Consider the following 17692-nt stretch of genomic DNA (forward strand, 5'->3'; position numbering starts at 1 on the left):
ATTTTCTTCACCTACAACACCCTAAACTACCATGAGGATTTATATATTTGGTTTTGAGCATATTATTTTTCATATCCATTGCCACATGTATTTTGAATATTCTGCTTACCATTTCTCCTCGTCTCAGGAAAGGATATCCAACTTTACAAGTGATATTATGATTGGATTCACAACTGTCTTTTTGGATAGCCTAGAAAGAGAAAGTAAACAGAATTAGAGTGGACACGCAGGTGAAATCCTTGAGCTTGGTTTTCCAGAATTTTCCCAGCTTTGCCTTGGACTAGGCCTTGCTAAGATTTTTCTCTCAATTTAGTTGTCAGAGTCACAGCATTTTGGGATCACCTGTCACACAACCCCCCAAAATCTTTAAGTATTAGTTAAATTAGGGTGCGTGAAGGACAAAGCACACCACAATATGTTGTCTAAATCTTCCACTGTGAAACAGATGCGCTAATAGCATCCAACTCACAGGATGATTAGATGGGTAGATGAAGTAATCCACACACAGTCATTTAACACAACTTTCTTGCCAGTGTAAGGAGTTTACATAGGAAGTGGGAAATGGTATCTTGATTTTTCTGCGTGTAAATTTTCTCTTTCCGTTCAGTACCTGCATAACTCACTCTCTGCACTTCTGTTACACTGTTTTGACTTTATTAGGTTTATTCTTTTCCTTGACTAGGTCTCAATTTCAGCAATTTAAGGACTCTGTGACACATGATTTTGATATATCAGAGAGTCTCTTCTCATACTGAATCCAAAAACGATACATAATCTCTAAGGAATGATATCAAAACAAAAGCTTTAAAGAAAATCTTGGTACGTTCACTATTAGAGATTACTAATTTTGGACAAAACAATTTTGGTTCTTTTAAAATCAATATAATAAAAACAATTTGCTCAGCAATACAAAAAATAGCTTCAATAAATGATTATTACAAGAATAAATCAATGAAAATTAAAAGTTTACCTCAATTCCTGAAAAAATTAGATTTGGAGAATAATGCACCATGGTTCTGGTATTATAGGCACTGTCCTTTTTATTTTTGACCGTGAGGCTAATGTTGAACTTGTCGTTGTGGGACCTGACAGTAAGCATGCCCTTTTCTGTGGTGGATACATTCAGGGCGAGGTCTGAGATACATTTTTCTTTGTTTCCACAATCCTTGGCAAAGGGAATCTGAAATGGTCACAGAAAAGCATTTTCAAAATTTATTTAATTATTATTGAATATTATCTATTAATTTGTGTAAAAGAAATGACATATTGACAAATAAGCAACTCGTAAAGAGAACAGATTTCACTACAGAAATCATACGATATTTTATATTTGTTCCTATAATTTATAGGGGAAAAGAATCAACTTTTATTTCTGAATAGAAATTCTTCCAGTCCTTTAAAGAATGTACAATTTTCACAGATATTTTTCATTGTCTTTAATGTGCCTGAGTAGAATTTCCAAAAAATTAAGTCAAGTACTTTAAGATCTAAGTCTATCAGGGAACACTTGAACTCAACTCCAATTATGAGATTTTTCTATTAAAAATAACCAAATACTTAAGAACATAATAGCATTCAGTCATGAGGGTAGAAAATGGTCAAGCCACATAAATGGGAGCTTTCCTTGACCCCTCTTCTTCATTAAGCCCCTTCTCTTTATACAATCCATCATCAAGAACTGTCCATTCTACCCCTCTTCTAAATGTCTCCCAAATCCTTTCTGCCTCTCCGCTTCTCCCACCACCTCTGGTCTTGCCGTCTTTGATTCCGCCTTTGCTTCCTAACTGATCTCCTGCACCCACTCTTGTTTCCCTCCAATCATTCTCCACATTGCAGCTAAAGTAACCCTTAAACAAACAAACAAACAAACAAACAAACAAAACAACAAAAAACACAAATCCAGTGCTGCTGCTGAACCAGTTAAAGCCATCGATAGCATTCCATTTCGCTTCAAGAAAGTTTAAAATCTGTGCAGTGGCCCAGAGTCCTGAATGACGGTGCCTCTGCCTATGCCCTCGCCTCACCCCACATCAGCTTGTCCCCAGCTCTTCACATTCAGTCACACTGTGAGGTTAGCTTAGTTCCTTTTAGGCCTCAGAAACTTTCCACATATCCCTCTGCCTGGAACACTGCTCTGAGCCCTCCTCTAAATAGGGTGGAAATTCATCCTATCTACAGGTCTCAGTTTAAATGTCACAACTTCAGGGCGGTGCCCCATGCCACCTCAGACTAAGCAGAAGTTCTCTCAGAACTCTGAAGCTCCCCTCCAGAGCACACGATCTAATTACTACCTAATGCTTGTTTCCTAGGTTGGACTATAAGCTCTGATGCCTGGTATGTACTCATAATACTCGTAAGACACTCAAGATATATATTTGGAAGGAAGGGAGAGCAGAAGATAGATGCATGGGGAAAACTAATTCCCTGTCCCTAGTGTTTCCTCCCTGGGTGCCACACTGGTGATCCCCTCCTACGCACTCACTCACTCAGGGCTGGGGCAGTGCACTCTGAATTTATAAGCAGGAGCTGGGTGAACACAGGTCAGTCCCTTCCTATCTGTTCTGCCCTTGAGTCAGTGGTGTGCTCACGGGAAGCACACATTCTTCTCTATACCTCCATTCTACAAGTTTTATGAGGTATGCCCCCCATGGAGAAAGCCTGAGATTTCTCAGCACTGCTGGTGGATGACCTACTTGGTTGTCTGTGGCCTAAATCTGGTTCAGCAGACACCCATTATACCTAAACCATGCCCTGCAACCCAGTGTTCATGAGTAATAAAGGGAGCCCCAATTGGCCAACCCATGTCTTTCTTTTAATTGGTTCTGAACTCAGGAGAGATAAAAATAGGTGTCATTTATACATTCCCTTAGACCCCAACAATAGAAAGTTAGAAGAGTTGGGAAAAGTCTAAAAGAGTCAAATTCTTTTAAAAAATATAATTATAACTAATTAACTATAATTTTTCACCATAATTTTTAATATAATTGATTTAGGGTTGTGTGTGCATGTCTATTTATCTGTTTTAGGTTTTTCCTAATATATTCCCAAATAGGTATTCTGAATTTAAAAAAAAAAATGTGACTTACGTATTCATGTACTGAATTCGGTAAAGAATCATCAAGAATGGGACCATTTTCTGGATCGCTAAGATTAAAATCCAAAGTTATTCTTACAGAGTCCCGAAAGTCATGCTTGTCCTAGAGGTTGAAACAAAAATACATCATTGGTATCATACATATTGGATGTTCTGACCTTGTTATGGCTTCCTTTTTCTGCGCTGTGGGTCAGCCTTACTGGAACGTTCTTGTGCACCTGATATGACATATAACCTCATCAGGCTTTTGCTTTGCTGGGGAGGGACACAGCTGGAATGCAGAGGCTTCAGATCATGACCAGTTGACTCACCTTCACCTTCTCAGAGGGGCCTGCTGGAGTGATGGAATATGTCGCTCTTATGTCACGCTGTACCACTCTGAGCTACTTGCATGCCAATATTGTTTCTCTGAGACCTCAAGCTAAAAATCACTATGTAATCCTTCTAGGAAGGTCTCTGAAATTCAGAAGAGCAAGCTTCTAAATTGAGTTCATTCTATTAATATAATATGTACCTCGAATTGTAAGAATTTTATAATGTAAAACAATAAGTAAATGATGTTAATACAATCAATATTGATTATACTATCATGAGTAACAGCCATCGTTTATGGCATGTCCAGAATTATGAGCTTTTATACACATTAATGAGAATAATTTTAACAATCCTCCAAGATGAATAATCACTGTGGTCTTTATTTTACAAATGAAAAACTGAGCCTCTAAGAGACTAAACAACTTTGCCAAAATCAGTTGGAATGTGGGGAAGCTGGGATACAAATTCCACCTTGCCTGACTCCAGAACAAATGTTAAAGTATCCATTAAACTCAAAAAGAATTTTGGAAATTTGGAAACTAGTTCTTTCCTTTTAATACCAATGCCTAGACTAAGCCAGATACTAAATTTTGGACAAATACACACTACACGGATTTTTAGCAGGGTGGAGTCAATGCCACATCTGGTTTCATGTCCTTTCAAATTTTATCTAAGTTCTAACTCCTAAATGTTCAGTTCTGACAAACTAAATAGGAGGGACAACCCCAGGTGTTTTTTTCCCCCTCCATCATAGATTGATCTTAGTGCTGACAGAATACGTTTATTTTGATATACGTCATGGGGAATATTGACTTGAAAATCACTGAGGTAAGATACGTATAGCACACCAGCACACACATTTTCTATCACTCTCCTGCCCCTAACTACAATGTTAAAAAAAAAAAGAATATAAACACATAAAGAATACAGAAATAAGTCAGAGTTGCGGGAAAATCAGGCTGTTCCTTTAAAACTCCAAGATCATGTTCAAATCTCTAAGTTTCAATCTTGGTTACTAAAATTGGTTTTCTCTCTCTCTCTCTCTCTCTCTCTCTCTCTCTCTCTCTCTCTCTCTCTCCCCCCCTCCCTCCCTCCCTCCCTCCCATTCTTTCTTTCTTTCTTTTTAAGAAAATGCTTAAGAAACTCTTGCCCTTCGTTGGGAAAGCTCCCTAGATACACAGTGACTTGATAAAATACATTTACAATGGTTCAAACTGGCTTACCAGCCATTTCTAGACATTAACAATTTGCTTTCCAAGGCTCCCTCATCCACTATAATAGAAACTTAGGTAGTGCAAAGCCTATAGAAGATAGAAAATACCACATATTTCCCCTTCAATTTAAAGTCAAAGAATGAAATACATAGCTCAGGACAAGCAGAGAGCTCAGAAAGCATAAGGCCGAACAGTTCCATTCAGGGCATTTAATCACTTATTATACATACTTGCCAGACAAGGCTGACAGAAGTTGAATGTTTTCAAGTTCAAAGAATAAATGAATGAAGAGACAGGTCTCTTATTGACTAGTGCGCTGAGCCTTTTACTATCCCATAATATATGGAGGTCTGATAACCCACAGAGAGAAGATGAAAGACAGCTTTATAAAATGTAGTTGGAAATTAGAAGATCAGACTTGTGATTTTCTGATAAAAGTGAACAAATAAAATAAAGTTTACTTCATGATGTGCTCTTTAAAACAGTAACATTTGATTGAGTTGAAATAAGACATCTATATTCTTGATTTCGAATAAAGTAGCTATAATATATGATTTACTTGCCAACATGTAGAAGAAATGCTTAGTGCATTTTGATTCTCGAACTGTGATGTTTCTTTGAATCTTTCTCTCTTGAGTTCCAGAGAAAAAACTTCGTGATATCTGTCTTAGTGAATCTAATGTGACACGGTACTGCATATCTATAAAAATTAAAAAAAAGAATAATTGACAGAAATGTTTTTGGGAGGTTGATTTTCATATGACCCAGTTCATTAAATTAGCATTATAGAAAAATCTCTTGGGCAATCAGTCAATAAAGTTTCTATTATTCAGCATATCCACTCTATTGTAGTACAATGGTATTAGCAGTCAGGAAGATAACCTCGAGAAACTCTATAAAACTGCTTTCCGAGTTCACTATTCTTTTAATGTTTAATTTTACTTTTTTTGTAATACATATGTTTGTATGCACACACACATATACACATACACACCTACGTATCATCTAATTTCCTGATCAGGGCTGTGTTTACTGGATTTTCACTTAAAATATTTTTAGTTTGGAAGTGTTGCAGCCTTGCTTAGAATATTGATTATGCTACATTTCAATAGAGATAAAAATATACAGTAATGACATCTTTATCTCTTTTATAAAAAATGTCATTTTAGACTGCTCAAAGTATATAATAAAATAAGCTTAATAAATAAATTTAATAAAATAAGCATACCGCAATGTGATAAAGAAGTTAAACCTCATACTTCCATGAAGGCAACAATCTTCCTTATTTGGTCATTTAGTTAGGATATAAAAATTAAATAAGACTGAAATAATGTTAAGTATGAAAATGTAAATCATTATTTTACATGCCTTATACTTCATTTCTCTTCTAGTCAGAGACTACTGCGGAGCATAAATATGCACATAGAACAGACTAAGAAAAATCGATTGTAAAGATTAACATTTTTTTTCTCACTCCACTTATATTTATTTGGTTTGAAGAAAAAATTCCTCTTCTGCATCCAAAGGGATTCATAGTTTGGCTCCAACATATTTCACTATCATAAAAATAATAAAAAACCTTAGAAAGCGTTGTGTGTGGGGAGGAGGGGGATACTCGGGCTGTGTGATGTGCCTGATGTCTGACTGGTAAACCGAGGGTAACCTTCTGAGTGGAGCAAAGGGATCTTGGGAAGGTGGGGGAGGGCAGGAGAAGGATGGGAGTGTTCTTCGTGAAAACCCACAGGAAGGAGTACTGGGCTCATTTGGAGCCCGATTTCCTAGCATGATCTCTGAATTGGTCTCTCTCTCTTATTTATTTTTTAAGCACCTGGTTGTTTACAGTAAGTGCAGAGCCAGAGGGGAACTCTGGAATGTTGAGGCCATCCCCTACAGTTTCAGCTCCAGAATTTACTCGGTTCCATAACCTGTTCCTTCTGCAGGAAAATGTTTTTTCAAGGTTCAACATATTCACAGGAGCAAACGTGATGTGTGGATGCCTATCATTGGGGGAAATACAATACCTTCCTGGATTTCATCCTGCGGGAGTAACTATATTGTCCTCCTGCCCCAAAGGACTTGCTCTATGTATTACACTTACCAGCTTCATATATTGTGTCTTCTTTCGACTTTAATTTCACATCAAAACACACTGTAGCATTTATGCATACTGTTTCCTTTCCCTCCATGCGACAGTTTTTCTTTTGAATATTCACTTTATTCGGCTCAAATTTCATGGTCACTTTAACTACTGCCACGTCCCGGGACCTACAAACACGTAAACAGAGGTGATTGCTCACTCATTTTAATACTCAGTGAATGCCACCACTTTGGGAGTGCAAAGTGAGCACACCCAAGGGGACAATTCTGTATGTATATTATGGGCTCCCGGGACTCCATTTCTATGGTGAGTCTTTGATACAGAAGAGATTGTGTCTGATGTTCTGCGGACACTCAGATTGTTTTGGAACTATCTTAGGCTTCTGATTCTAAAGGGTAGTAGAACGTGCCACCCCAAAATGTGACTGTAGGAGTTCAGGACATGCCATCCCAAAATATGCTGCTTTTGTGTATTGATCATTTTGAGCTGTCAGCTCTTGAAAAACATCTGATGCAGGAACAGGCTTTCTCTGAACCACCTTATCTGCTTAAAGACAGAGCCTCCAAAAGGAACTCAATTGTCACAAATATCCTCCCTGGGAGTTGCATCAACCAGGGAAGATTGACTCATTATAGGGGAGGGAACTAGAAGTCCACACCACACCCAGACAAACCTTGTCACAAACTGTCATACTTCCTATCTCTTCTTCTAAGGGCCCATTCATCTTTCCTAAAAATCGTTTCCTTTCCCTAAGAGGCACACTTGCCCACTCCCCTATTAAGGTAGTATTTAAGCCTGAATTCTAAGCCATCTTGGGGAGTTACTCATTTTCCCCTGGGTATCTCCCATGTATCCATGAGGTACACATGCTAATTAAATTCAGGATTAACAGTTCAAACAAAAACTAAATGTATGTACTCTTTGTTCTCAACACTGGCGACTTCTGGTTTGGAGTGCTGGTTTCAGTGAGCCCTCCCCAAATACACAGCCACTTGCTGCTCAGCATTCTCCTTTCCTAGGCATCTCCTTTCAGTGTGCTTTTCTCCCTGCTGTAAAGTATAATTTATATGTAGTTATACATATAGTTAAAACAGTTTTTTAAATAATGGTTATTATCTGTGTATGATTTAGTGTACAATTTTTATTTGACCATTAGCTCTTCAGCATTATTCTAAATTAAGACCAAGCCATCTATTTTCAGGTTTCTGTCTTCACCTCAGTCTTTCACAGTTTTCTTTACTTTTCTAGATAATTTTTGGAAAATGACCACTGAAGTTTGTTTCCACCTAAATTACATTAAACCAATGAGTAATTTGAAAGAATCAACATGTGGACTTTCCATTGAAGCACATATCATATATATATATATATATATATATATATATATATATATACACACACACACACACACACACACATATGTACATATATACATATATATGTATGTATATATACATATATTTATATATATTTTTAAATTTTTTTATTTTTAATTTTTTTGGGGGGAGGATATTGGGGAACAGTGTGTTTCTCCAGGGCCCATCAACTCCAAATCACTGTGCTTCAATTTAGCTGCGGAAGGTGCAGCGCAGCTCAGCTCCAAGTCCAGTTGCCGTTTTGAATTGAACCAGAAACCTTGTTGAGAGCTCGCGCTCTAACCAACTTAGCCATCTGGCCGTCCCTCTGGAAGCTCAGCAGCAGCTGGTTGTCTTCAATCTAGTTGTGGAGGGCATAGCTCACTGGCCTACTGGGGAAATCAAACTGGCAACCCTGTTGCTCAGAGCTCAGGCTTTAACCAAGTGAGCCATCCGTCAGCCCCCATAAATATATTTTTTATTTATTATATTCGCCCTTTTTATTTCTTAATGAGGTTTGTAACTTCATTTTTCAAAATTCTCACTAATGTTATTGATATATTGTTAGCCACTTTTTTTCAAATAGAACCCTTTTTGAAATTGTTTTTTAACTAGGTAGAGCTAGAATTATTAATATCAATAAATTATTTTATTGATAAATGAATTAATAAGTAAAATGGTATTAATGTATGTATTTGACCACTGATGAGGATTTTGCAATTAATTGAAATTAATTTGGGGATACAGGTATTTTAAACGCTGAGCAACTTAAGGGTTAACTCTACTTGTTTCTTTAATATGATTTCTTTTAAAGACTTATAGTCTTCTTCAGCTTACTAAACTGCATAGTTTTTATCTGAATAATGAAGCACAAAAGGAAATAAACGTTTGGTGTAATAGAAACTTCGACCGTACTCTGAGGTCTAGAACTATTTGTGAAGTTATCAGATGCATTGGTTGTTATTAAAATACATACCAGAAGAGGGCAGCACCACCAAGGCCCCCGATAGTCACGTCAGTCAGACCGTCACCATTTAAATCCATTTCTCCGTGAATAGACTGGCCAAAAAATTTCAGTGTCTCGCCATCTCCACCTGATGGAATACGCTGTGAAAATACCAGCCGAGAGTGTTTATGTCAGAAGAGTGTCTTTAAAAACAGTTTTAAATGAATCTGAGAACTTGAGTTAGTTAACAAAAAACTAAAATTAAAGAACTTTTGGAAAAGATGCCCATGAGTCTGCTCTTATGGAGACAAGAATTTACTCAGATGTTCCCAAAGGATATTCTTTTTATAGTACAGACAAAATCATTTCAGGGTTACTGACACCAGAGAGAGGAAAAAAAATGTATAACGTCATCTTGTCTAATCCTCAAGGAAAACATTGTGAGTAATTGGCTCTGATTTCTAGTTCCTGTTCAATCCCATTACACAGAGATACTTAAAGGACTGGAAACCTTGAAAACACATCATACAAGCAAGTAGGGGAGTATAAAATTGTCCAAGTGTCAGTGTGGTTCACTGAACTTGGGCTGGGTATAAATAACACATTCCATCAAATACGTTTTTCAATATGCGATCTTCTTTACTGTCTGTCAAAAATTGTCCTGCAAGTCCAGGGCACGATACACTCAATTTCACTCGCATGTATCCACAAAGTTGGGAGGGCACAAATGAATATGGAGTTCTCGAAGACTGATCGTTGCACATCCTCATACATAACAGGCTTGACACCTGCACTTCCTGACTTAGCTTTGGTTCAAGATGATAATATTTTAATAGAAGCTGATGGCAAGGAGACAGGACAGACAGACCCTTCCTCAACTTGAGATCTTCTCATTCTCCTGTTTTCCACTTAAAAATCATAAATTAAGAAGCCAAATAAGGCAAACCAAATGGAAACATTTTTCACGCTTTAATGTTTGTAGCTCATTGGGAATTAAGTATTTCCTTATTTTTTTCTGCAAACATATCAGAAGATATCTGCATTATTGGTTCTGAAGGAGTTGCTGCAGTGTGACTCTGGATCATCCATACACAAGTAGCACCTCTGGTTACCAGAAACAAGGGAGCACATCCTCACCTATCCTTGCAAAAGCATTTTGCCGATAGTGAAAGAAATTCAACTTTAATATTCTTGTTTTGTTGTTTAAAACTGCCTCCTGATTTACCACAGTGTTGGCAAAATAAATGGCTTATGACAACTCTATTACATTTATTAATGATTTTAAAATCTTTCTTTTTCTACTGCAAATGCCACGGCATTAAACTTGCAGGATTAATACTGAAGAAATAAAGTGGCAGAACACAAAAAAGAAACCCCTTCCTGTAATTCCTGATTCTGTCACACCTCAATAGTTCATATTGTTTGTTTTCAGTGAAGTAACTAGTATCATGAAGATGTTTAACAGAAACAAATAACTCATTAAATGGATAGGAGTGTTGTTACTGAAATATGCCCTTTATTCTGTTTTCACTATTAACGTAATTACGATTTTATGAAAAGTTAAGCACAACTTTCCTATACATGAATAAATTTTGAGTATTCTATTGACAAAGAGAACAATCAAATGTAAAAACAAATAATTAATGTTCTGATTTGCTTGTTATATAAGCTAGAAAGTAGTAAATTCCACTTTATTTATAAATAGTTGTCCAATGACTAACTAACTATGGTTACTTAAAAGACAATTACATTAGAAGAATTCCTTTAAACTCCTATTTTTATAGTGCATTAAACACTTCTGTAAATTTATATTTTTCTCATGTAGGAAAAAATTACATTTGTGGATTAGAGCCATTAACTGACAATGAATTTAAAACAGGAACAACAGAAATTCCTTGAAGGTTAAACTTAAATATTCAGATTTTTTTTCCAAAAAGAATTACTTGTGAGAAAATGATAAATCTCTGGAAACCCAAATTCATTTGATGAAAATATACCAATTTAATTCACAAGTACAAATATACTGTAGTTTTATTATAACAACATGGATATTGAACATAAAAACAATAATCTCATCTCCCCTTATTGGCAAAATCATGTAATTACTGTTCTCTTATTCAGAAAGTGGTACCCTCTGTTTAGGATCAGACACACTGCAGATGTTAAATAGCATTGTTAAAAAGTGTTTTTGTTTTGTTTTGTTTTGTTTTTACCATTTCAAAAGATCAGATTATGGAGACATGGCAAATAACAGGAAAAAAAAACTTGAAAAAAGGATAAAACACAAAGTAATTTTTCTGTAAAGATAACTTAGAAGATAATTAGAAATCTAGTTTCCCAATAGAGTCAGAAGAATGAAATTAAATAACTCATGAAGCATGACAGGTGATGCATGGCATTGAGCCCACTTATCACTTAAGGGCGAGAAGCTGTAGGTTTAACTTCTTACTTGTGCATACTCTTTCCTGATAGTCTTGCCACTTCCATGATAAATGTACACAGCTCCCCCGTGATCATCTTCCAGGGGAGCGCCTATCACGATGTCATTAAATCCATCAAGATTGAGGTCTTTCACAGCAGCAATAGCTGTTCCAAAACGAGCCCCACATGGTTCATTTTTGTTTTCCTTTGTACATGAATTGTGTTTCAGAGATGAACAGCAAGTCTGCTTAATGGGTTCCAGGCTCATTTGATATTCAAACCTTGTCTGGAAGAAAGATAAACAGGATACTTATGGATTTCTATCATTACTACAGCAGAGTGGAATTTTTAAGTGCACACTAAATCAGCTCTATTAAAAACCATTTGTACATTAATGGTAAAGTTTGTAAAATTTCTTAAAAACTGTGCCTATCTGAGAGCAAAGTTAGAGATTTTTAAAGAACAGATTGTAGAAGTGTGGGAAAGAAGACATATTGAGGATTTTAATGGATTCTCTTTTTAATGTAATTGAGTGAGTGTATAACTCACAGCATCTTTTTAAAGCTGAAGAACTGAATTTTAAAATCCTCCATTCATGTCATTATCTTTTCTTCATCCAATATCGTGCTTCTTTGAAATGTCTCTATATATTTCCCCCTATAGAGAAAATTTACTCTGTTCAAAAGAAAACTTTTCCCAAAGCTATCTAGTGTGAAAAAGCTAAAAACTCAATAAAGGCCAGAAAGTACTAGCAATGATGGACAGGAGGAAAATACTTTCTTGGAAAAAAGGGAAAAAACAGTACCAAAAACAGGACCAAAAAAAGTTGACAGGAGGAAGCCCAAAACAAACAAACAAAAAGATACAAAAATATATGTTAACTAAATAATGAATATGGAGAGAACCTAAGAATTTAAATAACTAAATAGATGAATACTGACTTTGCTGTAAACAGCAAAAACCTCTATTGATGAAGAAATCAAGACTTATTTCACCTAATGAATGATGTCTAAAGTCAGAAGTGGAAAGCAAAATCTCACTCCAGCCAATGAAATAATCCAAAGACCGTGGTAGTTTGCTGAAAATGTCTGGTGACACTGCGTTAAAATTCCCTACTTTTCCATAGTCTCTGCACTCCCCCAGCTCACCACCCACCCACTTTGGCTTTAACTGCTAATGTGGCTCACACCTCTAAGCCAGAGTTCATGAATGGGTGTCTTGTGAATTTATTTATCAATTTATTGAGATGTATATTTATCTTTATCCTATATAACAAAGAATAGCTCACATTTCCAAGTGGAAAATATCTAACGGTCAAAACTACTTCATTAGAATTCTAAATGTTCTTTTAGAGAATGAGGGGTCAGTGGGGGTACAAGCCCTGAAGGATACTTTGTTTCTTTTTCCAAAGTGAGTGAAAAATTAGACCCACATTATGTATTCAAAATTGAAAGAAAAAGAGAGATTCTCTGGGATTTTTACCTAACTCACAGTTCCCATTACCTGATTCAGAGTGTACACATACACTTTTCCTTGCTCCTCTTTCTCTGTTCCCATGTACATAGGAGCCCCAACCAGAAGAAGGTCAGTATGAGAATCTTTATCAATGTCAATCGTTGTTAAAACACCTCCGAAGTAGGAACCAATCTAGGACACAAAACAGAACAAAAGCGTCTGATGAACATCAGAAATTCTCAAAGCAGCTAATAGTATCTGCAATTTCTTTTACTTCTACCAATCTAGAAGAGCATGTGAGAGTCAGATGGCAAAGGAAATGAACTATAGAAAGTGAAGCTACCTGAGAGCTCTTTATTGGCTCTTGAATGAGGCTAATGGTCATGTGCATCCTGGGTGATGAGTGGCTGTAGCTTGAGAGAAAGAAATTACTTCCTCTAGATCAGGGGTGTCCAAACTTTTTTCAATGTTTTTTACCAAGTGCCATATGCGGTAAAATACACAAACAGCCGGGCCACTCACTCGAGGTGAAGTACATATTGCCTCACCTGGTTTATTTAAGTAAACTAAATATATTTTTGGAATTTGCTGCGGGCCAATTAACAATGGATTGTGGGCCGCAGTTGGCCTGTGGGCTGCAGTTTGGACACCCCTGCTTTAGATCTTGCCCTAACCTCTTTCTTTTCCACAAATCAGAAAAGAATTGGTAAAGCTACAATAATTTTTTTAAAAAGAAATAAGATGAGATAAACAATAGAGGCATTGTGAAGGCTTCAGTGTCTGTTTGAAGGCAGCAATACGAAAATATGAAATAAAATACGTGATGAAGAGCTGAATTGTATTGGAACACCAGGGCAGCATATATCTCCTGATAGTCTTAGAAGACTGTCTACTCATCATAATGGCTTGGTTGTGTCCCAACTGCTATGGGAGATAGAAAAATATAAAGGGATCGCAAGGGACCATCCCCTTGCAGGAACGTGTTCTTTTAAAGATAGGGACATATTTTAGGGACATGCAGGGACTTACTTTTCATTATCTAAATGCAATTACCTTCCCAAATATTGACCTGTGTTTCATGTTTGATAATGTTGATAATTCTCTTATTGAAACTTCCTGTCTTGGAGTCCATGATTTTATTTTTGTTTTCCTGATCCTGCCACTGTATCGGAGACCACCCTTTCATTTCATCATTGTTGGCTCTTTTCCCTTCTCTGATACCCTAGATGTTGGCCTCCCCTAAGCTCAGATCTGCATTCCCCCCCCCCCCCCGCCTCATTCCCTTATCTTAGATGACCAGTCCTTCCCAAACATTTCCATTGCTGCCAACTGAAAATTTCATTCTATCCTCCTTCTAAAGGCTCCAGGTCTACATTTCTGGATAGTGCTAGACATTTAGAAAACCGCTAGACATTGAATTTAAATGTTGAATGTCCTTTTCTCACAGGCTTATGAAGGGTTTAAAAGGTATTTTTTTTTAAATTTGAATTAATCACAAACATAAATAAAGTGTGTAAGATCTAGCAACGTCAGTCCTTCATTCCCACATGGCTGTCACCACCTGCAGCTGGATGGAAGCTAAACATTTAGATGGCACAGGGGCTGCCCAGGCCATGCTTCTCACCATGTCTGTCTTCTGTCCAGCAGCTTACTCATTTCCTTTACCTACCTGGCACCTGCAAGCATTTGAAGTTGTGCTCACTGCTATAGGAAACGTGACTAAAATCAAACACCAATTTTAAAAAGATCTAAACTACTTGAGTTGCTGACATTCTAATTGTGGTGCCATCTTTCGCCCATATTTCAGGCTTGAAATTCAAATCACTCATAATTTAAATCAAACTTCCATAAGCATTTTTTCACAACATTTTACACTTCATATTTATAGATAATTAATAGAGTGATAATGGACCTAAGATGTCATCCAAAATGCTTCATTTTACAATCTTCTTAATTCCTCCTTATTTCTATCTACCATACCCCTTCCTTTTTCATTTTATTTTTATTATATCATTTCAAGTTCTTCTCACCTCATCCTTGAGCTACAACAATATTTTTGTTTTTATTGTTGACGCATTTTCTGATTACAAATGTGGACAAAGGGCTAATAACAAACACCCTTCCACCTGGTATATGAAACTCTGACCTGTGGCTTGGTCTAACTCTGTTCCCCTGTACATTTGATGAGAGCAGAATTTCAGCTGTATTACTAAGCAACACTGATTGCGGTAAAATTAACTTCTGACTGGGACATTGCCTTTAGGCTATGTGGAACTGTAAGTGAACTATAAATATCTGATGCAGATGACATATTTTGGGTTTTCCAGAGTGCAGTGACTCTTGTAACTGCATTCTCTTAGCAGGAACTCTGGAAGCTATGTCTATGGTGTTATAAAGGATGTTGGTTCCCGTGGGGCTTTAAAGCTACGGCAGCTCCTGCACCTGCATGATGTGTTTGCCTCCTGGCACCTAAGCTGTACAGTCGTGCTGGGCTGCTGCAAGTTTAGTGAAGCCTGAGAAATCCCCTCATTCTGTGAGGATTGCAGAAAAAAGTTAACAAGTTCTCATTATAGAACACTTGGAAAACACAAAAAACTGTAAAAAAGGAATCAAAGTTACCCAAATTATTACAATTCAATAACAACAATAGCATAGGTGTTTCTTTCAGTTTTAAAAATATTTATGTATACTTATGTTTGCATATTGCATGTATAATTTCTTAAACTACTTTTAATATTCAAACTTATCTAATGAGAATTTCTGATTTCACATGTTACTAATAATTTCCAGTTACCTCCTGGAGAAAATCCTAACTCTTTAGTCTGTCATGCAAAACCTTACACCATCTTTTTAAACTGGCTCTTTCACTGCTCTTTCTGCCTATCTACATTCTGACTTTCCTTCTAGACTAGCCCACATTTTATCTCTTAAGACTTTCTGCACCAATCCTAGCTTAAAACAATCTTTCCATTTTCTGAATTTACTGCCTGTGCCACCATCACTTTCATGCTTGTTAATGTTTCCGATCTCTTTTTTTTGGTCTATAAACATCTGTACATCTGTATCTACACCTGTCTCTACATCTATTATCTATTCGTCATACCTCCACCTCCATCCAACTGAAATATTCCTGAGGCCAAAGATACAGATACTTTACATGCCTCCAATGAACCTAACACAGGGCCTTGTTCTTAGCTGGTGTTGAATATGGGGGTAGTGGCTTTTTAAAAGTTTAGGACAATAGATAGTTAAGTTAAATTTACATAGAGTATCAGTGGATTAATTTAAAACAATAATTTTCAAGCTTACCTGTTCTCCACGGAGTGTCTGGAGAATCCTGATGTCCCCATCTTCCATCCTGTAGATGATGACCTGGCCTGTGTGATTGTACCGAGGCTGTCCCGCAATGTAAAGCACATCTCCAGGGATGGTGGCAGAGTTCACCGTGTAACCTGACAAAGGAGAAATGCCAGATAGTCTCTCTGACCCCTTAAAGTCTGCACAGAATAAATTAAGATCCATTTTCAATGGTGGGGAGACTCATTTTTATAGTTTTACATGGACTCCACTTTTTTTGAAAATAAATATATATTTTGAAATGCAGGTAAGTTTGTTTTGGCAGAAGCTTTTAGTGTGCTCTCTGATTATCTACCACAACTGCTTTGTCCAGAAAAGGTATTTTACGCCCCAACCTCAGTGTTTCATTGTTTAAAGGCACCAATGATATAACAATAATGACAGAAAGAAGAAAAACAAACAAACAAACAAACATAAAACTCTTGCAATTTGAATTCACCGCTTTGTAGTAAACTGATTGTATTTCATTTGGATGCATATATCTATGCCATAGAAATTAATTTTATATAGTTGGAAATGCAAGCCTTATGTAGTTTGAAATGCAAATGCAAGCCTTTCTGTATTGTGATCTAGGTTTTTAAATTGGAATTTTAAATGCTTGAAGCTGATTTCTGTGAGTTAAGGCATAAAGGTTTGCATTTATTCCACAGGATTATTCCCTGATGGAATGGTGGAATTTAAATTTTTTTAAATTTTTTGGTATTCTACTTAAGCCTGGAAAGACATCTTTCAAGATTTAATCTTTTTCTTCTTTTGGATTTTTTGATGATAAATTTCAAGGAATAGATTACTGGATCAAATATTTAATGGTTCTTATAGAGTCTAGCAAATTGTTTCCATAACAGTTGCACTAATTAATTCCATCAGCAACCAAAGGGGAGACTAATTCCACCAAACTCTTCCAAACATTGTGTATCATTACCATTATTTAAATTGTGGACGTTCTAATAGATGTTAAACCTAATCTATTAATAGTACCTTACTTTGATTTTAATTTGCATTTGTTTGAATAAAAGTGAGCTTGGACAGTTTTTCATGTTTAATCATTCCTCTTTCTAATTAGGTTTTCATGCCCTCTAAATTGTATCTTTGAGGCAGGTTATTATTAATTTCTGAGGAAGAATTAGATTTATTCTTTGTGTGTCTAGAGAACAGAGCTAAATCAATACATAAAAATGATCACATGGAGATTTCAACTCTACAGAAGGAAGAAATATTCTAATAATGAGAGCTGTCCATCATTGGAGCAGAAAGCAGAATAACATTTTTACTGAGGAAAAGATTGTATTGATAATTATCTTATCAAATAATTTACTGGAAGGTAATAGTTCCACTTTCTTCCAAAATTTTAAAAAACAGATTTTTTAATACTAAAACATGTTTTATTCTTACAAGTGCTAAAGAAACACAATTCCTCAGGTTATTTCCCTCATGAAT

At 36.3% G+C, this 17692-nt stretch overlaps 1 protein-coding gene across 1 annotated transcript in view; it reads right to left on the minus strand.

Annotated features, from left to right (window-relative positions):
• The window catches only part of ITGA1 (integrin subunit alpha 1), a 157440-nt gene that overhangs the window by 27272 nt on the left and 112476 nt on the right, over window positions 1–17692 (minus strand). Inside the window, exons 12-20 of the mRNA XM_019736210.2 lie at window positions 16208–16350; window positions 12947–13090; window positions 11472–11729; window positions 9053–9183; window positions 6722–6888; window positions 5187–5323; window positions 3087–3197; window positions 971–1180; window positions 110–190 (exon numbers count right to left, since the gene is read on the minus strand). Coding sequence (XP_019591769.2) covers window positions 110–190; window positions 971–1180; window positions 3087–3197; window positions 5187–5323; window positions 6722–6888; window positions 9053–9183; window positions 11472–11729; window positions 12947–13090; window positions 16208–16350 — 1382 coding nt within the window. The remainder of the gene's footprint in view (window positions 1–109; window positions 191–970; window positions 1181–3086; window positions 3198–5186; window positions 5324–6721; window positions 6889–9052; window positions 9184–11471; window positions 11730–12946; window positions 13091–16207; window positions 16351–17692) is intronic.

The sequence above is a fragment of the Rhinolophus sinicus genome, linkage group LG03 (genome assembly GCF_036562045.2).
Source record: "Rhinolophus sinicus isolate RSC01 linkage group LG03, ASM3656204v1, whole genome shotgun sequence".
NCBI classification, from domain to species: Eukaryota; Metazoa; Chordata; class Mammalia; order Chiroptera; family Rhinolophidae; genus Rhinolophus; species Rhinolophus sinicus.